This window comes from Lytechinus pictus, chromosome 11, assembly GCF_037042905.1.
Source record: "Lytechinus pictus isolate F3 Inbred chromosome 11, Lp3.0, whole genome shotgun sequence".
NCBI classification, from domain to species: Eukaryota; Metazoa; Echinodermata; class Echinoidea; order Temnopleuroida; family Toxopneustidae; genus Lytechinus; species Lytechinus pictus.
In genome coordinates this window covers 8307965-8335142 of record NC_087255.1, presented here as the reverse complement: position 1 = coordinate 8335142, position 27178 = coordinate 8307965, and the positions used below count along the sequence as shown (strand labels likewise).

General features: G+C 36.4%; 1 protein-coding gene across 2 annotated transcripts in view; it reads right to left on the bottom strand.

The window, feature by feature from the left end:
• Positions 1–288: 288 nt before the first annotated feature.
• Positions 289–27178, bottom strand: part of LOC129270768 (protein zyg-11 homolog B-like) — a 30362-nt gene continuing 3472 nt past the window's right edge. For both annotated transcript variants that reach the window (XM_064106590.1, XM_064106589.1), the window contains exons 2-13: positions 26009–27037; positions 22104–22244; positions 16264–16322; positions 14217–14334; positions 13621–13674; positions 10689–10847; positions 9596–9757; positions 8648–8695; positions 8097–8164; positions 6496–6625; positions 5573–5723; positions 289–3910 (exon numbers count right to left, since the gene is read on the bottom strand). In XM_064106590.1, the coding sequence (XP_063962660.1) occupies positions 3738–3910; positions 5573–5723; positions 6496–6625; positions 8097–8164; positions 8648–8695; positions 9596–9757; positions 10689–10847; positions 13621–13674; positions 14217–14334; positions 16264–16322; positions 22104–22244; positions 26009–27013 (2268 nt within the window). In that variant the 5' untranslated portion in view covers positions 27014–27037 and the 3' untranslated portion in view covers positions 289–3737. The remainder of the gene's footprint in view (positions 3911–5572; positions 5724–6495; positions 6626–8096; positions 8165–8647; positions 8696–9595; positions 9758–10688; positions 10848–13620; positions 13675–14216; positions 14335–16263; positions 16323–22103; positions 22245–26008; positions 27038–27178) is intronic.

The window sequence follows — 27178 nt, the reverse complement described above, 5'->3', positions numbered from 1 at the left end:
ATTTATGAGTCCACTGTTTGAAGAGTGGACTATTTTATTCAAAACAGTGGACTCATGAATAAAATAGCATGGATTGCCACAGCAACAGGCATCAATTGGCGCACTGTGACAAAAGCATGAATCAGCAATGGACATTTTTTTTATATATGCGGTAAATAAGCGTAATTTATACAGGAAATCTGCATAAACCATAGGTTCAACCGACGGTTTAAAAAAAAAACACCTTGGTGACTTCGGGCCTATCAGATCCACAACAAGCTTAGAGAGACTATGCCACAACCAATGTGATTGGATTTACCATATTCTTCAACGTGGACTACTGCTATCATAGAGGAGTGCCAAGATGAACAATTACATATGGGCAATTCCAAAAGAAATGATCAACCTCCATGAACAGTAATGTCATGATAATTTGAGAGCAATACAAGCTTTCATGTGAACGAGAAAATATAGATACAACATTTCGGGAAGGTCGCACATGTAGAGGACAAACATACTTTTCGAAATGCCTTTTGTAACTAAATTATCATCTCCTTCATTTCAAATATGCAGCATAAATTTTGAAAACAACGTCTTATAGGTAAAACTGCATAAGTACCAACACAAGATAATGATGAGATAATAATCTGGGCTCCGTAACACAAAGATTAGCGATCGATCGCTAAATGGACTGACCAATCAAGATCAATGTTAAATGCGCATTTGATTCAAAACACTGACCAGGAACCAATCAGAAGTGTTCTTTTACATTTGTTATTCATCGCTAAGCGCTGTCTTACGGGACCCAGCCCTGTTTATGAAGGTATAAATTGATTAGAATCAATTACAAGTATGATAAGTCTGCAAACATCACAATTCCCAAACTGAAATGCATATATTGAGGGCATTACATTCTAGATGATGGAGCATTGATGATTTTTTATAGAATTACTGCGGTTTGAGTTAGTAAGCATGTTTAGCATCAAAATGCTATCTCACAACAGCAAGAATCCATCAAGATGTCTCTTAATGATAATAATGATAATAAAAAATAAAAATAATAAATCAGTAGCTGCATGTAATAGTTTAAGGTAACTCTAAAAAGAAACATCATGAAAGTTTACAAAATGAACCAGATCTCATTCAAATCAAGATTCTAAGAATTATTGCCAAGTCTTGATCACAGCATTAAATACGCAATGCAAAATGTACAAATTACCAAACAAAAATGCTAAAAGATTCCTTTCATACCATAATCAGTACAAATTATACAAAGATGACAGGTATATGATACAAAGTGATCAGATATAACAAAAAATAATAATAATAATGATAGAGGGAAAACAAGTGGATGGCAGCATATATTAGCAGCTGTAGAGTGAATATATGACTGCTATACACAACGAAAGCAATGATATTGTATATGAAATGTAAGTGTATATGCCATTGTAATGTTTCATGAGAAAACAAAAAATCTGAGAATATTCATGAGCATCTTGCATGCAATGGTAGAACAATAGAAGGCTGGAAAAAGACCTTGCTTTATTTTTTTTGTATCATTTAAAGCAGTTCTTTAAAATGAGGTACGTTAATCAACATTATTGTTATACCAGATTTCTGCTGAATATTAATTTGAATTTTTCATGCTTTGTTTTCACCAGAAAACCCCCCCCCCCCCCAAGTATTCTGCTATTTCTATTATTAATAAGTGACGTCTGAGAGATTGAGCTGGACAAATAATGAGTACAACTAATGTTTTAATTAATCAACCTTTTTGGGGGCAATGCACAATAAGGTATATGTTTGCATGCATAAATGGCCTTGCCTTTTATGTTATTTATTTCCCTTATTGTGTAAGGAGCCTGTTTGACTTTATTATCTCATCTGTACTTCTCTGAGATTCCTCCATTTAATAAAAACAACCTTTAATCTTAATTGGGCAAATCATAAAGTAATGTGTGCGTTATGCAAACTCAATACCGGAAATTGCATTTTCGCTACAACTTTGTAAGAATTCATTGGGCATGTAAGTGAATGTTGAATGTGTCTGGGAAACTCATTGAGAACTCTTTGAATACGGTAAGTTTTAAGGTGTGGTTGATTTGAAACTGTCTGCGAAGTGCCATTTTCTTTCCTTTTAATTGCCTACTTTCAAAACAAGTAGAAAATCCAAGGGTGTAAAACTTAAATTTTAAGGTTCATGCGGTATGTTTTGTCAGGTCACATGTTATGGTAGAGCTAACTACACCAACCCATTTGTGATTAATATGTATATGGAGAGAGAAAAAAATGCATGGAAGGGCATTTTATAGGCTCTCTAAAAAGAGAAACAAGAACAATATGAGGGTTCTAGCTACCTTCTGCATCAAACTTTACATTCATACAGGAAATTGTAGGGTGTTCAAGGAAGGGCGTTTTTACACTCGGGTGACCACTGTGAAGAAATGAATAACATGTGTATGGATCATAAGCATTATGACTTGTATATATATTGTCTTAATTTCTATTGATATCTACTCAATGGAATTACATGTACCTTCATTCTTACATTATCACTTAAAAGGAGAAGAATTTTTCATGTATCTATTTTCTAATTTCATGCAAGAATTCAGCACACAATGCTAGTTCCTATTTCTTCAGTTGTTGATACATACAAAGTCTGTTATGAAAATTCACCTACATTCTGATGTCTGTTATAAAATGCATAAGAGGTTTAGAAATCAAGGAGTTTGCTCAATTAATACATGTACCATTGCCGATAATACAAAAAATTCCGAAATTATACAGGAATCCTTAATGTACTGATAACAGCAATAATAATATGTGACATTCCTATAGCGCTTAATACAAATGTTTCTAAGCGCAGCATGTTATCCCCTGGCTTGAGCATGGCTACCTTGATAAGGTACAAAACATTCAAAAATTTCTTCCTACAGGTACCCATTTACTACACCTGGGTGGAGAGTGGCAATGTTTTTGCGGTAAAATACTTCCCTTAATTTTTGAATTTCACTTTACAAATACATCTAATATGCATTAATGACCAACTAACAATAAAATAAACTCAGGAGGTCACTTATTGAAGAAAAGGGAGACAGAGGTCATTATACATTTTGCATACATATCTACATGTACATGTACATTCTGAAAGGTGTAAATATGAGTATCATTTTTTTTCAAAAGGAGAAATTAATCATGGAGGCGTACCTCTATCCTTTTGAAAATGTATACAGTATGTATATGTTCTAAACTATGTTCGAAGCAACTTTAAATTTTCAAGTGTGAAAATGGGATGAAATGATTACATCAGGAAGGGTTTCGTTTTTAGTCTAAAATCCAATGCACGGGCAAGTATGTACTATTGTCAGTATGGACATTAATCCTACTGATACAGGAGAACATTAATATATAACATGGTCAATGATCGATTCCTGAAAAGCCACATCGACTCTTCAGATACAGCATAGGTACTTAAACAATTCCATTGCATCACATTTGCGAAAAGAGAACAGTATTATCCTCAATAAACAATTAATTGATCTATTAGCATTGCAATTAAAATTTCATTTCCTCCAAACCACATCTTAGTACTTTTAGAGCAATCATAAAAATCATCTTTCTCCTTCAAACGTTGCGTTTGAAAACCAAGAGAACGATGGTTAAAATCCACAGCTGGCTGGCTGGCTGGTTGACTGGCAGGAGATTGCGCACACAGTGCTAATAAGACATACGCCATCGATGAAAGACATTTGGTAGGTTCATTTCTTCTTGATCTCGCAGGGACTGGCCACGGCTATTCTGTTCTGCCGGACCACCTCCAGGACTCCCGTAGCGACTCTATGGACGTCGGGATGTAGGTGGGGTTGCGCTACCATCTCACTCAGAAGGTCTACCCCGCCCTGGGTCACCAACATGGGGCAGTAGCGACTCGCTGAAATAAAACAAATAATCACCAAGTGAATGATCTCTTTTAAAGAGGTGTGTCTGATTAGGTGGATATCTCTGGTCAATCAGTAAATCGCTGCAGGGGAGCGTTTCATGAAAGAATTCGACCGGACGTTTCATCCAACATGTCCTGTTTTATCCGAAAGTTACCAAACTAACACTCATTACCAGCCAATCAAATTCAAGGAAAGTTGCCAGATCTGACAACTTGTCAGACAAAAAATGTTGATGAAGTGCTCCTTATGGGAGCACTTGATCATCTACATGTACATTCACTGTGTCTTCTTTCCGTTTGGTCTCATTGAAAATGGTCTAATAGTTTATCTACTTTATTTGGTCTAGTTCCCATTAGGTCTATTTACCATGTGTCTAATTTACAGGTACTGTATGCTATATCTATTTAGTTAATATCCACTTGATCTCACAAAACTTTTCAATATAGAGGTGTCGTGGTGTAGCAGTTCTGATTCTTGCCTTTCAATCAGAGGGTTGTGCGTTTGAATCCCACCCGGAGCTAGCGTCCTTTGGCAAGGCGTTGATCTGCGTTTGCCACTCTCCACCCAGGGGCTAATTGGGTACCCGGTAGGATGTGAAAGTCATTGTATGTTTGAATTTGCCACCACCATTATGAGGCTGAATGAATGCAAGGAATGCTTCCCAAGGAGTGGAAATTGTGCACTTTTGTGCAGGATTGAAATGAATCCAATACTGGGGTAATAATATGCTGGAAAGCGCTTTGAGCCATATACGGGAAAAGCGCTATGCACATGTAAAAACTAGCTGTTAATATCACTAAATCAATTAATGGGCCAAGTTTTTCTCTTGAAGAAGTGCGATAAGTAAGTAGACAAAGTGGTATATTAGACCACCTAGGAATTAGATTACATGACATTTATCCCTTGTATTAAGGGATGGTTCAATAATAAGAATCAAATCAAATCTCATAATATTGATTAAACAGGGTTTCCAGCTTTTCAAGAAAACAAAATTGCCTGATTTTCCCTGATGAAGTATGAAATTTCTGATAACTATTTAAACCCATTCCCAGTTTCTTACGTTTTTCTAAGTTGTTGCAATGAATTACATGTATTTTCAGGATAAAAACACTAATGTAAAACTAATTAGTACTATTACACAGGCATGTAATGGCCTCCCTCCTCCCCATACAGCCATCCTTTCCTCATCTTATACAGGAAGAGGTTGATTCAAGGCTATCCTAGTATATTTCATGAAATTACAATGGATGTTGTTTTGATATGCAACAAAAAATAATAGAGTCTGACTGACTAACATGCTTTCGACTTTTGGGCCGATCAAAATTCCCTGATTTTTCCCTCATTTGAACAATTTTCCCCTGATTTGAGGTGTTTTTTAATCAAATTCCATGATTTTTCCGACTGGAAAAAAGTAAAATAATTTTCCCCGATTTCTCTGATGGGCTGGGAACCCTGATTAAACCCCCCGTAAAATCAAGCCAAGCCCCGAGTAAATAAAGACCCGGAGATACTTGGCAAGCAAAGCTGAATATATCCAATATAAAGCTATGTTACACAAAGTAATGATTATTTTTTCATTTATTTCCCTTATATAGGAATAGAACAGTTGGCAGGAATGGATGATCGATGCATTTGTTTAATCTCAGCCTTACCATTCTTTGTGCAGACATGTTGCATTGCCCACACCGACCAGAGCTGTACTTCAGGGATCTCATAGCATTTCAAGAGAGGAAAGAATGGACTGAAAGACCGGTAGGCGACCATCTCTCCGGCAGGGTTCTTCCACTTCAAGATGCTGTTATGCTGTAAGATATCATACCAGTCACGTTAGAAATTTACTGTATTAAATCTCACAATCCCAATGTCACTTTTACATGAGAAAAATAATTGTTTCAATCAGTCAGAGGGAAAAAGCCACATTTTTGCAAAGGATACACTTTTCCTTCCTTATGCTACTTTTCTTGAATGAAGAAATTATATAAACACTTTTTGAAAAGAAAATTGAGATTATTTTCTTGATTATACACAATCTAGTCAAGGTGAATGAACGAATGAGATTTTACAAATTAGAATTTTTCCTTGAACAGATCCATATGCATATGTTTTCACACAAAGAAGTTGCAGAGTAATATAATTTTGCAGCACAGTGTAGTTAGTGAGAAGAGGCAGAGTTGCTGGAAAGGAGATGGGAAAATGAGAAAATCTACTATTATTTTGTAGAATAGTTTCTGCATGCTATAAATCTATTATATCATATTGTCTGAAAAGGGTCTTATAATTCCTGTAGAGTACTCTTTCAAGGCATGGGCAACGGGGCAGAGGAGTATCCTTTGTTCATGGGGGGGGGGGGACATCCACTGTTGCATCCCTCCCCAAACACAAAGGATAATCCTCTGTGCTGATGCCAATGTTTCTAAGCAAAAGAAGGTTGCTACTCGTGTTATAACTCTAACATCAAGCTTTTTCTGAGTTATCCCAACAAGTTTACATGTTGAGATACACGGTTTTAACAATATGTCTATGAAAATATATAGACAATCTGTCTATTAGAAAATTAAATAGCTTGCATCCTTACCAACGACTGCTGAAACTCTTCTCTGAGATGAGGTTTAGAGGCCCACGTGTCTTCACCGTCCTTCAGTAGATGGGCAACTATCCCGGCAGCAAAGTAGCTCACTTCAATCTGATCATTCTCTAACAGTCGTCTAATAAAGAATATCAAGACATACCATATAAACATCTATATAGAGCATTTTAGCCATACATTAAAAACGCGTATTTTGGTCCGCATTAATTGCCTGTGCAGTATCACAGCGTATCCCTAGAATAACCAAAATCCGAAGATTATCCCATAGGCTCTTGTACAATATTTGCTATTGATTATGAGCATATTCAATAGTAAAGTGCGCATGTGCGAATGCGTGAAATATACAACGCGTACAACAATGAAAGCAGTGCGATGCGCAGCATAAGAGCACAACGAAACTCAATTACGTCATAATGAACTACATGTACGTGTTAGTCGCATGTCAACGATCAAATTTGATCTTATGAAGTGATGATGACATTATGTGATAAGTGGATATATGACTTGTTCAATCAAATTTCTCTCTCTTTTTTATTGCTAGGGGTGGGATAGATGATAATAATTATATTGGATGGCTTTATTTCATGGAATACCAGAAATATTCCACTCGTTAGGGCCAATATTCCACTCATCTGCGATTCGTGGAATATTTGCCCAAACTCTTGGAATATTTCCATTCAGAGCCATCCAATATAATATAATTATTTCATACCGTACAATATGGTGACTATATGCAAGACTGGTGATCCTTTCTTGGAAGCAAAACCAGACTCTCAGTCATTTTGATTTCCTCTTAATTACAGTGACTTTAAATATTGTTATTCTATATCTTTAAAATACCACAATTTTCTCCTTTTACATTTAAATTTGGTTTAAGTGTTTGTTTCCATTTTGTCTTTGTATTCAAGTCAATCTGACAGATGAAATGATGTTATACTTCTAGGGTGATGATGCTAATGATCATGAGGATGACGATTATCACAATGGTCTGTCTATAGAACAAAATTTGGTTCACATGAACAAGAAAAATCCAGTTCAAGTGAGAATTTCATCAACATTTAGTCATCTGACATGTTGTTTTCTTCTTTTTTATTCATCATCGACAAGTGCAAATGAAAGTCAGATAATTGGCCAGATCTTAGCACATAGCACGGACAGTCTTCCTATTTGTAGCCATCAGGGCCTTGTTGCATAAAAGTTACCATCATGGTAACTTTCCCATCAAATGTTATCTTTCAAGGAATCCTTGATTTTGATTGGCTGATGAGCACGGTAACCATTGGATGGCAAAGTAACTTTTAATGCAACGGGGCCCTGGTCTGTTTGGCTACATTGCTCATAGAGGTTAGGGCATTTGGGGAGGTGTGACACGATGCGTGCCTGCCCCAATCACGATCTATGCTGTCAGATCAGATTAATTTCCTTGATTTTGATTGGCTGAAAAGCACAGTGGTGACTGACTGATGCTATGGCAACTGTCAGATAAAACATCCACCAAGTGCTTTCATGATATAGTCCTTGGATAAGAACTTTACACATACATGTACGATGAAGAATATAAGATGAAATAAATAGATGCATGTACTTACTTGCAGTGTTTGAGGAAGTCTTCTCTTTTTAGATTATCCCGTAATGTCTTTACCTCTGCAATGTTATTCTAAGAAAAAGAAAAACACATGGTCTACAAATAAATACCCACTTTATTTATTTTTTAATAGAACTGAGCACTCATTCATTAGGGAGATATAATTCATTCAAACTAGGGTGGTAAATAACTTTTATTTTTACGACATTGGGGCGATTGCAGAATTTTGGGGGTATTTCTTTCATTTTAAGGGCTACTTGTTACATTTGTAGGTGTAAAAAGTAATTAGACAGTAAAAGCAAATATCATTATTCTGCCATAGTTAGAATATTAATTTTTTTAATTATCTTGAATCTCTCGAAAGAATGGTCGCCCCAAAGCATGCATTTCGGGGGGGGGGGGGGGGTTTGGGGGCGATTCGGACTGTCATGAGGGCAAAATCTCCAGTCGCCCTTATGTTTTCCTATGCTGATTCAAACAGACTTCCAAACCTTTTGAAGGAGTTTACAGGAAACGGGGAGAGAAAGAAAATGGAAAAGGAATGAGAATACTTACAATTAGCCCGAGAACTTTTGTCTGGAGTGTTGATTCATCAGGAAAGATCTGTTATTAAAACAAAAGGAAAAATAGGAGAAAAAATGAGATTAAAGTCCAGTGCACACCAATAACGGTTCAGATCCTGGTCTGCGATATCACTTTGATGCAGTTAAATTAAATCAATCATTCAAGTCAGTTGTTTGGTTGCTCTGTGAGTAATCATGTGACAAAGCCTCAACAGACTCACCAAGATTGGTCTGAAGCACTTAATAAAATCAGACTTTAATATTGTGATAACAAATCAGACTGGCATTATGCAAGTTTAAAAATTATGTTTGAGTGCTCCCTGTCAGCGAAGGTTTGTTTGCTATACCTGTTGATGTCAAAATGAATGAACAGCTGGGGCCCGTCCTACAAAGAGTTACGATTGATCCAATCAATCGTAACTATGGACGGCCAGCAACATCAAATTCTATTCTCCAAAATATTTTCTAGCTATGATGTATATTCATGCATTTATTGTTTTTTTGAAAATTCACTGCACTTCTCTTTGCATACAAAGGACATTGTGCAAGTTTCTCGGAGATTTCCATAGAGTTACGATTGATCGGATCAATCGTAACTCTTTGTAAAACGGGGCCCTGATCAATCAGCTGGTTTTTCTGTGGTTTGTATTTCATCTGGCATGGAAGTGATCAGCGGGAACGAGAGTTACCCCCTCTTTTGAGTAAGTATTTATTTCTCTACAGTTATAGAAATATGACAAATATAACATTGATTTCTAATTACATGTACATGTGTACATGGGAGAGTGATTTTGCGTTCAAGTATCTTGATTCAAAGTCTTTTGCACAAACTTATAGGGGTTTCAAGGAACATGTTCTTCCTATTTAATTTTTATTTGAGTGCCTTTTCAAGACTTAACACTTTGTGGGATATCTACGCTGCAGGATAATAGATATTCACCTCCAGAATGTCTATGAAGAGATCAAGCCCGCCCTCATTGTCAAAGATTGTACAGGTGGGTGGTGATTCATCGGTGAGATTCCAGAGTGCGCTCAGGGTGAACTTGAGTGTGATGTCGACTGAACGGATGTCCGCTTTCTGGCGTACGATCTGAAGCAGTTTCTAAATAAAAAATAATAATAATAAATTTTAATGAATAAACAGTCTACTACCATAACTTCAGTCAAGAGCATAGCTTCAGCACATGAAGGATTTTATGGCGACTACACTGTATCCCCATACCCCGGTCATTTTGTCTTTCCTCTCTGATTTGGCAAAATGCTCATAAAGAGAGGAAAAATCATCCAAAAATTTGCATTATGTCAAATTTGAGTTCCTCCAAATAAAGAGTCATTTAACTTTGGCTAATCATTGGCAACATTTTAATAAGAATTATTCAATTTATACTCATGCACCACATATCTGTTTTTCCTGTATGTAAAATAATTGAAAAATTAATGTATGTTGCCAATTTCAGGAGAGAGAGATGATCAATTCAGACCTCTGAAAGTTCTCTACCATCAAGAATGGCATTCAATTTTGCAATTATCATTACTTTTAATCATGCTAGATCCATATCATTGGAGGTAACATCAAATTAATCATATTGTCTAACCTAAGCACATGATATCATAAAATTATAAAAACATGAATTATGAATTGTTGCCAATTTAAGGAGCGCAAGCAGATAATTTGTGTTCGAATCCCACCATGGCCTAGCGTCCTTTGGCAAGGCATTAATCCACACTTTGCCACTCTCCACCCAGGTGTTAAATGGGTACCCGGTAGGATGTGAAAGCCTATATGTAGTATGCTTAGCAATTGAGTCTTGGAACTCTTGTTGGAATGCTCCCCAGGGAGTGGAGAAGGTGCATACATTGTATGCGGGCATGCAAGGATCCGATGACCGGGGTAATAATATGTCTGTAAAGCGCTTAGAGACGTCGTTCCGATGTATTAAGCGCTATATAAATGCGGAATATTATTATTATTATTATAATTTCAGACCTCAGAAAGAATTGGTGTTTTTCTCAAGCAATCAACATTGTCTAACCTGCATGTTTCTTTTGGTTCCCAGGAGAGTGGTCTGGACAGTGGAGATCTTGGCAGCAAGGATAGAGCAGATCGCGACGGACATTCTCGTCATCGACGGATCATCAAACACAAACAAGCAGTCCATTACCATCTTAGATGCACGGTAACGATCAAAGTTCTGTCAAGGAAAAAGAATTTAAAAATAAATAAGACTTGAAGAATCAGAGAAGTAATATCTATTTTAAGAAATCAAATGAAATAAAGCAATATAATAACCGGGTAAATAAATGCAAATGAATACATGGCCGTATGCAGCGGGGGGGGGGGCAGGGGGAAAGTTGCCCCCCCCCAAAAAAAAAACCAAAAAAAATCAAAAGTGTGCATGAAATCCTTTAATTTCGCTTTCGAAAATGCGACAACGTCCCCATGAGAAGCTTGGTCACTTCTCTCCCTCACTTTCAAGTTTCTTCAAATTTTTTTACGCATCTTGCCCCCCCCCCCCCCCGGAAAAAATTGTCTGCATACGGCCATGAATGAGTGTTAATAACCAAATCAAATAATCAATTAAATAATTAACAAAATCATAAAATAAGATAATCTGGTAAACAATGTTTAAAAACATTTCCTTGAAAACCACTATGAAACAAGGATGTACAATGTGGTGGATCAAATGGATTACATGCATATGTGGCATTGGTCATAATGATAATACCTGCAATACAATAAACAACTAGTACCAGGAGAGCTATAATGTATTATTTATTTCAACTTTTTATTTAATATAATAGCTGTTCTTCGGCAGGCCCTGCATTACATATGATAAGATGACCGAGTGGACCTTAATGACGTAATTGCTTGGATGCGCTGGCGTAGCATATAATTTTGACGACCAGGGATGAGCAGTCATGAATAGAATATAATGACAGACCTGCCAACCTCTGGGAATGAAAAACTGTATTCTGTGATTTAAAAAAAATGTATTTTTCCCCCCAAAAGTGTATTTCATAATAAAATGCTTGACGCACTTGCTCATCGCGGCGCTCAAGCTGCATGCAAGCTAAAATGCGCACTGCTCTTGCAGATGAAAAAAAAAAACATTGAAACATGTGTACATCGTCACTCTGGTTTTAACAAAATGATTGAAAAAAAACCAAGTTACCTGAAATTACATTGATCTAATAACCATATTTGTGTACGTTTTATGAAATAGAGACATATAGAGATTATTTTTCTCAATAAATTACGATTTTTTTTTTTTTACAAAAAACGTATTTTTCAAAGAAAAAACGTACTGCCGTATTTTGGTTGCAAAAACGTACTAAATACAGCTAAAACGTACTGGTTGGCAGGTCTGCTGAGTGTCAGCATGGGAAACATTACTGTAAATTGTTTAAAATTAGAATATCTAGAGGTATAAATTTCAAGTGAAAAGAATATGTGTTTTTCTCTTAATCCTCTATGTATGTTTATCAGAAACACTGAATTGTTAAAATGTGGAAAATAAAAGATTAATAATAATAATATTCCGCATTTATATAGCGCTTTACAGATATATTATTACCCCGGTTATTGGATCCTTGCATGCCTGCGTACAATGTATGCACCTTCTCCACTCCCTGGGGAGCATTCCAACAAGAGTTCCAAGACTCAATTGCTAGGCATACTACATAGGCTTTCGCATCCTACCGGGTACCCATTTAACACCTGGGTGGAGAGTGGCATAATTTCACTGATGAATTAAATCAACGGCCATTGAAAACATCTATAATCAAAATCATTTTCATACCCTCGGGTTGACTTTGAGCAACAAATGGGCCTCATTCAAATCTGGGGTAAATCTTTTTTTGGCACTCATTAAGGAAAAGCTAATAGTTTCTTGTTATTGTTATTTTGGTATGTTATCTTCTCATCATACACCGCAGTGAAAGATCGATACGCTCAGAAATTAAGGCCACCCCGATCAGTAATATGCAAATTTAATTAGGGTTTATTTGTTCAACGGTTGTGTTTTTGGCTGATAAATTCATGCAGATAAAGCCTTTTACCCACCATTTCCTGGCCCAATTTCCTGAGATAGAAAACTATGTTTCCGGGTGGACCGAGCATGTGTCAAATTCACACACAAAACAAAGGGGATAAAGGTAACAATGTTTCAATTGTTTCAGTATGATAAGAAATAAATCACCTGAAATTAGTGAAGTTGCATGCATCGTGTGACACTGTACAATGTCATCAAACTATTAATTATATACAGTACTTTAAACTTGAATCAATATTGGGGCATCTGTACGTACAGTACTTAAAATACAAAGCAAATGAAAATAAATGTTTTTATCAAAATGGTTGGTAAATTTCATCATTTCAGATCAAAATCTTTTCTTACTAATATTTCCACCATTTGATGTTTTCACCGTTTGCCAGTTCGTCTACTGCCAACTCGTACACTCACCACAAGGTTTACTTTCATTCAGTCTAATGCCATTCCGTCCATCAACATTTCGTCTAACAACCATTTGGTCCATTAACCATTTGGTCCGATCATCACTTCATCGAATCACCAGTTCGTCTACTAACATTTGGTATCATAACCAGTTGGTCTAATATCCATTTCATTTTCATTCATTTTGCACAATTTAACACTTAGTCCAATTACACATGCTATATGGACTAAATGGGTATTGGACCAACTGGTTATTAGACGAAACGATGAATGGACGAATGGTATTTAGACCATGTGGATAGTGGACGAACTGATGGGTAGACCAAATGATGGTAGACGAGTTGGCAATTGGATGAATTGGCATTAGACGTATTTGGAAATAAACCTTATTTTCATGGGTAGTGATCATGGGAACATACAGAACAGGAAGTTTGGCGAGGTGTGACATGCCTGAATCTCAAAAAATAAAACCCCACTGAAGAAGTCAGCTTTCTGCTTATTCCGTACTTACCACATCCTGAAGTATTCTGTCGCTGCACAGAGTCAATAGCACATTCTTTTGAAGCTGTACGAGGGGGAAATAAAGGCCAATCATCAATTACTAAATGTAATTGTCTTCAAGACTGTTGCAGAAGCAATCAATCATATTGCTTTGTAGACTGATAAATTAATATTCATTAATTAAAAATGAATTGGGGGTGCTACTCAGGTTTAAAAATCCAGCAGACTGTTCTATTCGACCTACATGTACATGTAGTTCTAGCATTTAAATGACCGTGATTAAAAAGATCGACGTAATAGATATTTGGTCCAAATTTAAAAAAAAAACATTTAATAGCCCTTTTTAAATGGTCACAAAAAGAAATATAGACCATATTGCAATTTTGTACACAATTTGACCATTTTAATAGGCAGAGAAAACTTCAAAACTTATTGAAAATAATATTTTACATCTTCACATCCTTCAAATATCTGCCTATTTTCCAAGAAAGTGTTTCGATTTGGTTGGAAACTAACAAGAAAATAAGAAATATTCCAAATTTAATACTAAAACTTTGTTTATGGCCCAAGATGTAGAATACAGGTACATGCACACGTGGGACCAACCTGTTGTTGACTGTAGAATGTCTCCATAGCATCCAATACTAGTCCAACCATCGTGCTAAGAACTGACACATGGACACCTTCCCCAAGCTGATGCTTCGTCAGGTTGTAAAGGCAAGCACTGCAAATCAGGAAATATTTTGTTTCATTTATTTCAAATTCTCACAATACCTGTAAAATACATATTTACATTCAATGATATTAAAAGAAAACACAGTACATGTATATACACTGTAGATTCAAAGAACTTTTGTGGGCCAGCAGAGATCATTGACCTTTTAAAGGCAAGGCTCTACCACAAATCAAAATATATACATCAGCCATTTTTCATACCTACAGGTAGTGCATATCACAGTTCATGCCTGTACATGTACTGTATACTCAGAAAAAAAGGAAAGATGGCTAACCACGAGGCATATTTTATAAAAGAGATGAGAAACCAGGGTTAATTTCCACTACACTCAAAATACCTTTCAATTTAGATTGATATGTTTCAAAAGAAACATACATGGAGTTATTGTACAGGAACAACATGACTGAACATTCTTTTCAATATTATAATGGAAGAAATGTATATTCACTTTTTTTGCAGATTTCATAAGGAAGCAACTGCATTAAATAAAAAATGGCTATAACAATGGCAACAGCACTTAATAGTCAAGGTGAGAAATACAAGAGGGCGACGAGTGATTTTGCCCCATCTTGACACCCCAATTGCCCCTAGGGCCTTAGATTCCAAAAATGGAATGCCACGGGGCAACCATCTTATTGCCCCCAAGATCTGCCACAAACAATATCAAAGTTTAGTTTTTATTGCTTATTGTACAAAAAAAAGTATCCCTTGAAATGAAAAAAAAAGCCCCTTATATTCAATGATCACCCAAATCTGACAAATATAGCTCATGCAAATAAAACTTATTTCCTATCCTGATTTTCTGCATTGAAGTGGGACATTTGTTATTTTGCAAAGTTAATTCAATAGATGAAAAAGTTTTTGATTGTATGCATTTGTTTCACTTCATAATCAACTTCTAAGAAGAGGCCTTGAGTAAAGCAAATAAGCACAATATAGGTTAATTTGCCGTATTCCTTTATACTCATACATGTACTACATGTAGCAGTGGCTTTCAAAAGATATGCAAGGCCTCTCAAAAGTAAGCCTAGTCCAGGCGTATCAGAAATTCTAGCCCACATTTGTATTCTTACTAAAAATATTCCTGATTTTCCTAATATCCACAATCAGTCTTTTGAAAACTTTTCAGGGTAGTATAAAGCATATCTAAGAATAACAACTGGCAATCCAAATGAACATTATGGAAGTTTATCTTTAATAGGGTTAGCTTAATCACATACAGATATATATGTAGATGCTTATACATGTACATGTATGTCAAACCAATCCTTATTATTATTAATATTATTATAATGAAAAATATCATTTTCATAACCTTCATAAAACTAAATTCAGTTTGTTTAACCCTAATAGTGATCTACATGTATGCATTTCACTGATTTGGTCTGTTGCATTCAAAATATACAAAACACAAATTCAGGCATAAATGTAGAGAGAAAAAAAGGTTTAATAAACCCATACATGTATAAAGGTTATAAATTATCATGATGCAAAATACATGTATGACGTAATATATAAAATATATGAATGAATAATGGTATATATGTAAATAATAATCAATAAACCAATAAATAAATTAAACAAATAAATGAATAAATAAATAAATAAATAAATAAATAAATAAATAAATAAATAAATAAATAAATAAATAAATGAATAAATAAATAAATAAATAAATAAACAAATAAATAAATAAATAAATTAATTAATTAAATAAATAATATAAACTGAAATTTAGCAATAAAAAACACAAAATAAGTGGTCAAAAACTTGTACATAAAAACATGATTGTTCAAACTTCAATTGAGTTGGACACTGTACATATAATATGAGCAGTAACATAATTAATTTTCAAGCACAATCAAAATTCTACTGATGGTGAAATAAGGGTGTGTGTGTTTAGACAATAATCTTTACCTTGCAGCCATCTGAACTCCTAGAATCCTCGGATGTGCCCTCATCTGTGGTAGTATGATCTGTATGAGAATTAAAGGAGAATGAAACCCTTGAAACCAGCTGAATCCATATCAAAGAGAAAAATCAAAGAAACATATTGTTGAAAGTTTGAGGAAGATTGAATGAATAATAAGAAAGTTATGAGCATATGAATATTGAGATCACTAATGCCATGTAGATCCTCCCATTGGCAATGCGACCAAGATCTGTGATGTCACACACGTACAACTCCCTCATTACTTTAGTACTTATTTCACTTATATTCTCACTTTTATAGAGTCTATCACAAGGTGAGGTGTTCTCTTTATGAGAGGACAAGTACAGAGGTTTCACAGCATTATATCATTGATGAATCGTTTGTCATATGATTAGAATGAGCAAAAAGAGATGTTTTGGGGTATATTTTAAGTGTCCAAAAGGGGAGAGTTGTTCATCTGTGACATCATAGATCTTGGTCGCATTGCCAATGGGAGGATCTCCATAGCATTAGTGATCTCGACATTCAAATGCTCATAACTCATATATTGCTAGTCCTATTTTACTCAAACTTTTGTTGATCTTATTCTTTGATTTTTCTGCTTTCACAAAAGCTAACTTGCTCCAAGAGTTTCATTCTCCTTTAAAGTTCTAAAACTGCTCAAATGTTATCAATCGATGTGAGACAATTTCATGTTTGGTCAAGTTTTTTTTTCACAGAAGCATAGGGCATGTGAGGGGGTAAATTGCTGATTGCTCTACACAAGCTTCCAATTAAAGCTAAATTACAGTAGTTGCAGTAAAACACTAATTTCGTGAAAAAGTCTGTAAAACCAAGTTTAAGTATGACTATATCATCGTGGATCTAGATCTGGTACAGTTACATAAACTGAACATTGTGAAATCATAAAATCTAAGCTGAAATACGATCACACTGAAGATCGTCAACACAGATAGGCACACGTGGGACAGTGTATTATTATTGCTGGAATAAAGACCCGACGGAAGTGACCGAATCCGCGCTTATTTTGCTTATTTCTCAGCAATTACACAATTTCTTCCAGAATCCTTTGGCACATATTTTTTATTCATACAAACAGACACTTGGGTGGTCATTATATTAGATTCTGTAAAAAGTCATTTTGAGATCGTTACCAGAACTGGAATTTACCTTTAATCTAATTCCACATGGTCTAAACCAACCATTTGGTCTTATTGCAACTTTGCACATAAACTAGTTTGTCTAGTTTCCAATCAGGCTATATAGGCCCTACCCATGTCATGTACAGTAATTTCTGAGTGTAAAACCCTCTTTTATTTCATAAATTAAAGTTCTGTGGTTTTTTAATGTTTCATTCAACAAAGTGCTTAATAATGTGAAATTCACCATCTGGGTATTAGACGATGACAATAACACTACATGTAAGTCCCAGTGGCGTACCTAGGATTTTTCACAGGGGGGGGCAAAACCGTCCGCCAAAAAGTTTGACAAGCAAAAAAAAAAAAAAAAAAAAGGTCTTCAATCACAAATGAAGGATTTCGTACCAGAAAAAAATTTGACAAGCAAAAAAAAAATATAAAAAAAAGAAGCTCATCAGGGGGGGCAATAAAAGGTCTTCAAGCTCGTCAGGGGGGGCAAAAAGGTATTTCAAGCTCGTCAGGGGGGGGCAGGGATACGTCCTTTGCATGGGTTGTGGCTCGTCAGGGGGGGGCAGACTGCCCCCTCTGCATCCCCCCCCCCCCCCCCGTAGGTACGCTAGTGTAAGTGGGTATTAGACTATTTTCTAGACCTACATGTACATGTACATGTAACAGCAAATATACCTTATTTGACAGAGGACCACCAAATGGGTTTAGCCAAAAGTAATTTGACTATTATCTGAAAAATAGAGCAAAACCTTGGAGACCAATCAAATACAAATTGAATTAAACATTTAAAATTTATTCTTTGAACAGACAGTGACCTAGATCCCTGGTATAATGTAATATTTATAAGGAATTGAGGATGGGAAAAAGACTCGAGGAATACAGTACGCGGAACATAAAAGTCTTTCAGAATTATCACAAACATATTTTAGGAGCTGCATCATCTCAAAAGGGGGATTTTCAACACATCATTGTGATTTGTCAAACCTTGGCTCTATTGTACATGTGTAAAGAGCATGCACTTTTAAAAGTACACAAGAAAAATCCACAATGATATGGAATCATTTGACCTAGATTATTTGTATGTAGTTGAAATTCCAGTGAATTTCCATCAAATCTCAGTACACATGACTTTATGCAATGTACATGTACACAACAAAGCTACATTTATACAAACATGTATTGCACATTTCATGGTTAAACTTAATCTGACAAGAAAGAAAAAGATTATAAATGCATCAATTGGCAAGTCTCCATTTAAGCCCTTTATAATCCACATACAGTGAAATAGTGAATACATGGACATATATTTTCGAACAAATACTGTACAAATTCAATGGATTCATTTGGTTACACTTCGTAATTCCGAAGGTTCTTTATTCCGAAGGTTCGTAATTCCGAAACACGTAAATTCCCTATACCTCGATGTTCGTTAATCCGAAAACATAAAAGGGTTCGTTAATCCGAACATTTGTGGCGTTATTCCGAAGGTTCGTTATTCCGAAGATTCGATAATGCGAAAACCAAATAAGCTTCTTTGATGTTCCGAAGGCTCGTTAATCCGAAAACGAAATAAGGTACGTTGTTCCGAAGGTTCGTTAATCCAAAAACGAAATAAGATTCGTTGTTCCGAAGGTTCTTTAGTCCGAAAACGAAATAAGGTTCGTTAATCATTTCATTTTCGGACTAGTTAACGAACCTTGGGAATTACGAACCTCATTTCGTTTCCGGACTAACGAACCTTCGGAATTACGAACCTTCGGAAATACGAACCTTCGGAATAACGAACCTTCAGAATATCCGAACCTTCGGAATAACGAAGCTTCGGAATTACGAATGTACGATTCATTCATAGCAAAATAAATACTGCTTTGAAAAGTGCAGGGTACAGGTTCAATCTCATCAATTGAGATAGTCATTCCAATAACTGTATACAGTACTAAACATGTCCAGTTAAGCCCTATATTGGTTTAAATACTTTGGAATTTGATGGAAAAAACAAAACATTATGACAAAGACATGAATTAATAGATGTACAGTACAATGTATCTGGGTATCATTCAAAATTTGCTTCATACAACTTTCTTCATTACAATGTATCTATTTGTCTTCTTCTAAACTATTTCTCTGTAATTTACTAATTTTCTACACATCTACACATGTACAGTGTATTTTGGATTTTGCAGGGGGGGGTCTTAATCAAGTCTTCAAGTTCAATATCCTTTTTTGTATGGGGGGACGGGTGGGTAACTTACACTGCACATGCATGTAAACATCAAATTTATTATGCAGAAATGTAACTGCTATAGACCTATGCACAGTGAGGTCATCGCGCCACCATAATGTACATGTAGCTCTGCATGCATTGGTGATCTGGCGAATCTCTGGTCAGCATTCTGTAACGCATCTTCTGAGGGGGGGGGGGGGCGCTATGAGATTATGAGGTCTAATAACGGTACCATCGTCATTCTTTAATAAAAGGGGAACATGCTGCAAAACAGCAAGGGGGGACTTCCCTTGAATTTTAAAAATACAATTTGCGGAGACGCTGGAAAAGGGCATGTTTGAGGCTACATGTATGAGCAGCTTACTTCCTGATACTGCACATGTACATACATCCAATTTAAAAAAATAGAACTTGAGCAACTGGTAAATATTGTGTTACTATTCAACTTTGAAGGTATATCTAAATAAAAAGTTGAATAAAATCTCTCCCTTGGATGTTTTCAAGCAAAAAAGTACACAAAGACAATTGTACAGTGTACATGGACATTATGTATCATACAAGTACCACAGAAAATGGAGCAGATCAACTTGAATAAAATAAGGAAAACTTCCTTGTTCTCTTCGGATATATTGTTTCTTAAAGGCAGGGCTCCACACTAAACCTTTTTTTCTACTGGTCCAACTTGTTCATGTCAGACCAGTAGATCCCCCATTTTTCAATTTTTTACTGGTCCAAACCTAAAATTTACTGGTCTCCCAAAACAAAGAAAAATTTAAAAAGAGACTTGAGTTTCTTTTGTTGACTTTAATTGCTTTTATTGCCCCCCCACAACATAATTCATGGGATCCATTTCTCAATTTTGGGAAGCCATTTTTGAAGATGCGAGAGCCATCTTTATAATTTACAAAAGAGGAGAAAATGTCATTTGTAACAGTTTGATATATTTTTTACTGGTCATGTCGGACCAGCAAATCTGGCTATTTCTGAAAAATTACTAGCCCGACAGCAATTTTTTCCGGTCTGGTACTGTCGGACCTGTGCCAGTGTCGCGCCCCGCTTAAACTGAGAGCAGAGCAGGGGCTGGTTCACTTTACAAAAGAGTTGAATTTGACCTATAAAAGGGGAAGTTCTCCCTGGCAAAGCCTTGGTTTAAATAAAAACAGAACAATTGAATAAAAATAGTGGTGATGTTTTTTTTTTCAAAGAAAATCTGTCCAAAAATTAACAAAGTTATGAAAAGTGCCCAAAGTTTTCCACTTTAATAGCAGATTTTCAGCGTAGATTGTGAAAAAACGCCAGTATTTACACCAATCTTTTTGTCAATCGGAATTCGGTGAAGGTTTTTGGTACAAAAGCCTGCTACTGGACCTATGTCGATAAAAAAGAATCAATAATTTATTAAAGCAAGATGGAAGTGAACAGGCAGTAGTCTTCTGCATTAGACGTTTAGCTTTACACATGAATCATTTAGTATTCAGTATAGCAAAAGCAAAGACAATACATGTAGATGAAGTCTCCATCAAGATATTCTACATGTAGCCTACATTGTACATGAACATGAACCAAGATTGATAGGGACAGTGATTTTCCGCGATCGCGGAAAACGGACAAAATTCACGGAAAGGGCCTTTTGAAACGGAAAGTGGCATTTCAAACGGAAAATCACGGAAAACGTATTTTCCCTCAAAATACACAGAATAGCGACAGAAATTACTCCAAAATCACAACAAAATGAGAATATTGAATGGCCACAAAACCCCAGAAAACATGATCTCACTTCGCTACTATCATGACAATTCACACATCGTGACTGCACTCGACATCAGCACACTCGTTTGTACCCCGTACCCTGGCCCTCTGTACCCGGCCGGCCGGGCCGGGTTGGGCTTCATATGCACACATATCGTTCAACTACGAGGTCGTGTGTTGCTGCCCTCTACGTTTGAAGATGTAACAGCACGATATCGTGGTCTTAAAATCCAAGATGGCGGATTGGCAAAAGCCGTTGACTGATGATAACGATGTCCAAAAAACCCCAAAATTATCGATGAAATATCATTTCACCGTGAAATAATGTGAAAGGTGAGGATGTATGCATGCTAAATGGGTTTGTAAAAATATTTTATGCACCCGCATAGATCCGATTAGAACGGATTCTATTGTGTTGTTGGTACAGTAGCAGATACAAATTTTGACCAGTGCTAGTGTACGTGTTGTGATTTTGCTATTCAATGTGTAAACGGAATTGTCACTTTTCCGTGTGTACAAAGTCTATGGGGAAACGGAAGTTTTCTGACATGCTGAAACGGAATTTGAGATTTTCTGAAACGGAAAAGGCAATTTTTTGAAACGGAAAATCACTGTCCCTAGATTGAAGTCAATGGTTCTTTATTGCAATTTTGCAATATTGCAAGTTTTGTGCAAAAACCCTACAGAAATCTCATGTACATACCTTGACAATGTCTGGTCTGGGTTTCTCCAAGAACTGGGTCATATTGAAGAGGAAACACAACAACTTATGAACATAGTGGGGGCGCTCAGTGTACCTCTGTAGCCCCTCTAGTACTTGACTTTCTGTTGCATAGCCTGACACCTGCGAATCAAACGCAAAAAAAAATATACATGTAGAATTTCAAAAGGCTGACTAAAACTTTGATATTCTTATATTGAAAGTGAAAGGAAACAAGTGGAGCGCCTCTGACAGTCAGCAGTGCTGACTTTGAAAACGACTATAAAATAATCATTTACAAAAAACACCATTCAAATTATAATAAAAATACTATGTTCATTGACTCCAAATGGCATTTGACCTTGATCATGTGACCGAAGACTTGTGCAAGATGATCAGTGATACTTGATGACCCCTATGTCCACATTTCATGAACTATATCCATTTTAAACTTCCAAAGTTATAATGGCAATTCAACAATTATTCCCCATCATCGACAAAGTTCATTGACCTTAAATGATATTTGACCTTGATCATGTGACCTGAAACTTGCATAGGATGTTTTAGTGATACAGTATGTACTTGATTTATACTCTTATGTCCAAGTTTTATGAACTACTAGTAGATCCATAAACTTTCAAAGTTATAATGGCAATTCAACAATTACCTCCAACATGGACAAAGTTCATTGACCTTAAATGACCTTTGACCTTGGTCATGTGACCTGAAACTCGATCAGGATGTTAATTGATACTTGATTACTCTTGCGCCCCAGTTTCATGAACTAGATCTATAAACTTTCATTTATGGTGGCAATTCAACAAATACCCCAACATGGCCAAAGTTCACTGGTACATGGTCATGTAGTCTTTTGACCTTGGTCATGTGACATGAAACTCGGGCAGGAAGTTTGGTACTACACTGTACTTCATGACCCTTCTCTCCAAGTTTGGTGAACTAGGCCCATATTCTTTTTAAGTTATGATGAGATTTAAAAAACTTATAACCTTCTGTTATAAAGATTTCGATGTTGATTCCCTCAACATGGTCTAAGTTCATTGACCCTGCGGCCTATATGACCTTTGACCTTAGTCGTGTGACCTAAACTCAGGCAGGATGTTCAGTAATACCAGTACTGTATTACCATTATCTCCAAGTTTCATGAACTACATGTAGGTCCATATGCATGTACTTTGACGTCATTAAAAACTTAACCTTTGGTTAAGATTTCAATATTGACGCCACCGTCGTCATTTTTTTCTCGCTCTGCTACGCAGGCGAGATAAAAAATGAAAAATTTGTTCATGAAATCTTCATAAAATTCAAAACATGCTTTTACAGAATTTTTATATGTATTGGTGATCTGTCACACGTTCTCTCTTTTTTTCTTTTTTTGCAATTTAAGCAGCATGATGCATTTGTTATGTTCACAAACACTTCCTATTATTGTTCCCATTTGAAACAGGAAGAACATGCTTCAATATATCACGCATGTGTGTCAAATCAGTTGAAGGCCTGTAATGTATGATGGGGTGTCCAAACTTCGCGCACTTTTCAAAAATATTCATCAGGCTTAATTTTGTTCACAAAATATTCATAATTTATACAAAACCAATTCAAGAAATAGTTACCATATTGACGGCAAGATCATAAACTATAAAATCATGGACGAAAATGTAAGTAGGTCAAGGGGTTTCGCCGGTATCGCGATCTAAAAATTCTATTCCGATCGGCGAATGCGGGCTGTGCTGGAAAACCGTTCAGAAAAAGTGTGACCTAACTTTGCGCACCAAAGCTTTTGTGGAGATTTAAACAGAAACTCAAGCTCAAAAAGTGAAATATTTATATCAGATTGATGGCAAAATGCTATGGAATTGGTTAGTACCACATTTAACTCACATTTTTAATGATTTCTGCTTGCAAGATGGTGATATCGTGATGCTTGTTGATTTCTTCAAAACGGGCGCTAGCGGTGGCAAATTTGCCGATCTTTTGCCAATATTTTCATGAATACTGAACTCATCCTAAAGAAACTTTCACTAAAGGGTAATTTTAGGTTGCTTTTCACGTTGATGATGTCATATTTGAAGGATATTGGCTGGTTTTTTAGATAATGACCGTCCGCGAAGTATAGACACGCGCGAAGTTTGGACTCACTGCCATACATGTATTATCAGAGTGATTTCAATTGCACGTATGTCAAATAGTTCCATTTCATACATTTCAAAATAAATTGTATTTAGGATAGATAGCTCTACTACATGTAGCTACAGGGAATTTGGCATTGATCAAACCCACACATACTATGGTTTAGAATACTTGATCTGAAACTATGGTTTAAAGGCACGTTTTTTTGCAGGTCTCATGCATCAATACCCGGGGGCCGTTTCATAAAGCTGTTCGTAAGTTAAGAGCGACTTTAAGAACGACTGGTGATCCTTTCTTATGCGCTAAACCATCACTAATTCATTATACCATTTACCACAAGAAAGGATCACCAGTCGTTCTTAAAGTCGCTCTTAACTTACGAACAGCTTTATGAAACGGCGCCCAGGTCTGTCTTTTTTAGTACCCACTGGTGATATTATAACAGACACCGGTGGACCGGTTTATGAATACTGAAATCAGAAAAAAAAAAAATTCAGTTTCGGGGGCTACTTTTTAAAACTTACTGCCTAAATCTGCAACATCGGATAAGCTTTAACATAGCAATGAACTGGGATTTTTTTCAGGGCTCCTTTTTTAGTTTCCTGGCTCTTATGAACATTTCAGGTATTAAATTGCCGTGAGCGGCCGAGCCCCAATGTAACTTTTCCCTGATTGAAATGCATGTACATGGTAGATAAGAAATTCAGTATCACTGAACTTACTGAAGACTATGAAATTCACTTGTAAGGATTAAACAGAAAAATTTTACATAATTTATCAAAACTTACATGTTGTATTGTATATTTTTTCAAAAAAACATTTTAGACAAACGGATAAGCCAAGAGTATGTTATTACTGAACCTTGAAGAGTAATCCCTTTCAGCAGCTTCAAAGCTATCCCGGGATGAAAACATTCTGTGTATCAGTGCGAGGTGCCATGGTGAAGTAATTTGAAATTTCACTTTATATACAAAATGAGCCTGCACCGTGCAAGTAAAAAAAATGCCTCTTCATTTTATTCGTTTTGGGATCCTTTTCTCAAGTTGAAAAAAAATGTATTAGGGCACTCTGGTTATTCAAAAGTAAAACTCCCAATATGGACAAGAAATAAGGAAAATTGATGACCTGGATATACACATGTAAACAGTATGTGAAATGTGAAATTTCAGCAACCTTGTGGGATGTTTTTTTCATAGGGTACAGTCTTCAAAATCGAGAACGTTTATAATGCTTTTAAACATAGTGACTCGGCCCTAGCATAAACCAAAGTTTCAGACCAAATTCAAAACTACCTATTGATTGCTGTCTGTGCAGCATCCAGCATGAAACTTTCATCAAGCAATAGTTTACAATTTGTATTATACTTTTAAGGATGCACTGAACACATGGTGGGGGGGGGGGGGGAGTACAGTGGTACATGACGAAGTGGGCAATCTTCTAGTGTGATTAGAATCGAATCTATACTCAGGGTGAGAACAATAGAGTGACCAAGCCAGAACAATGGATTCCCTGGATCATTTCATTTGTTCTAGCTCAAAGTGTCTTTAAAACAAATCTTTGCTCATTGCTCAAGAATTGCTGACTGGGTCTGTAGCATTTCTTGAACAACTTTATCAGTGATTCCACTGACTAATTTTCTCTCAGCCAATCAGATGCAAGTATTTCAGTAGCTTGAAACAAAAGTCAGTGGAAATAACAGACACTTTCTTTCATGAAATGCTCCCAAGTAGAGTAAAAATGAAACCTGTCACAGTCTTTACCTTGAGTTCCGGTCTGAAGTTAACATGCCTTTCGTCCGAGAGATAGGCCTCATAACACATCTCTATTGTCGACTGTCTATCTTTGACAACACCTTGCGTCTGAGTCAGTCCAAGGAACTTTAACCTGGGTCTCCTTGACACAAAATGCCAGAGTGCTTCATCCCTGATGTTATCCCTACCTGAGATATCAAGGGAAATGAGGTTTGGAACAGAGTCGTCAGCGTTCAAGAGTACATTGACACCCGTCTCATGCGCACTGTCCGGTACAGGGTGCATGTCTTGCGAGATATCCAGATGTCTCAGCTCAGGAAGTTGAGCCACTGTCGATGGGATGTCCTTCTCTGCAACCCTCGTGTGAAACATAGACAGCGATTTCAACTGTTTGAGTCTTGTCAATGGTGCTATATTGTAGACCAGGGTACCCGAGATGTCTAAGCTTTCCAGATGAGTCAAACCTTCGGCAACCCACTCTAATCCTAGGTTGTTACCAAACTCTGTATAGCTGACATTGAGGTGGCGCAACAGCCTGAGTTGTGGAAGTGAAATCACTATGCAGAACTTGGAGTTGTTCATGAAAGTACAATTACTGACGTTCAACGACCTGAGGTTTCTCCTAGTCCACTCTCCCAGAGCTCCGATGATATCGTTAACGTTGACATTCCGCACGCCCGCCGCGTCAAGTTCGGTGAGCTGGTGACCAGAGAGAGCACGTAGCCCTCGAGAGGTGAGCGTTGCATATCGAAGACACGCCTTCCGAATGGACACAAGATTCTGATTGGCAAATAGGCTCAGTGTATAATCCTTCAGTTGGCGTGCCTCACTTAATGTTCTTAGAAGCTGTTCAGCCAGATCACGATGTAGTTTGATCTCTGATGATTTCAGGCAGAGTTTGGGTTCAGTATGATCTCCTTCTAACGATACATACTCACAGCAGAATTTGGTTAAGTTCCTAGCCACATACTCAAGGCACAATTTTTGTAGTTGGTCAGGCGACGCGGTCGCCATCTTCAATGAAATGTTGTCATCAGTCTGTAAGGAATACACAAAGAAAAAAAAACAGTTAAATAGAGAAGTACACGTTTAGGAGTAAAATGCTTTTTAAATGGAAATTCCAGATGTGAATGCAAACAGTTATGAACTACCATTAATAACTGGCTGTGCTTGTTTATA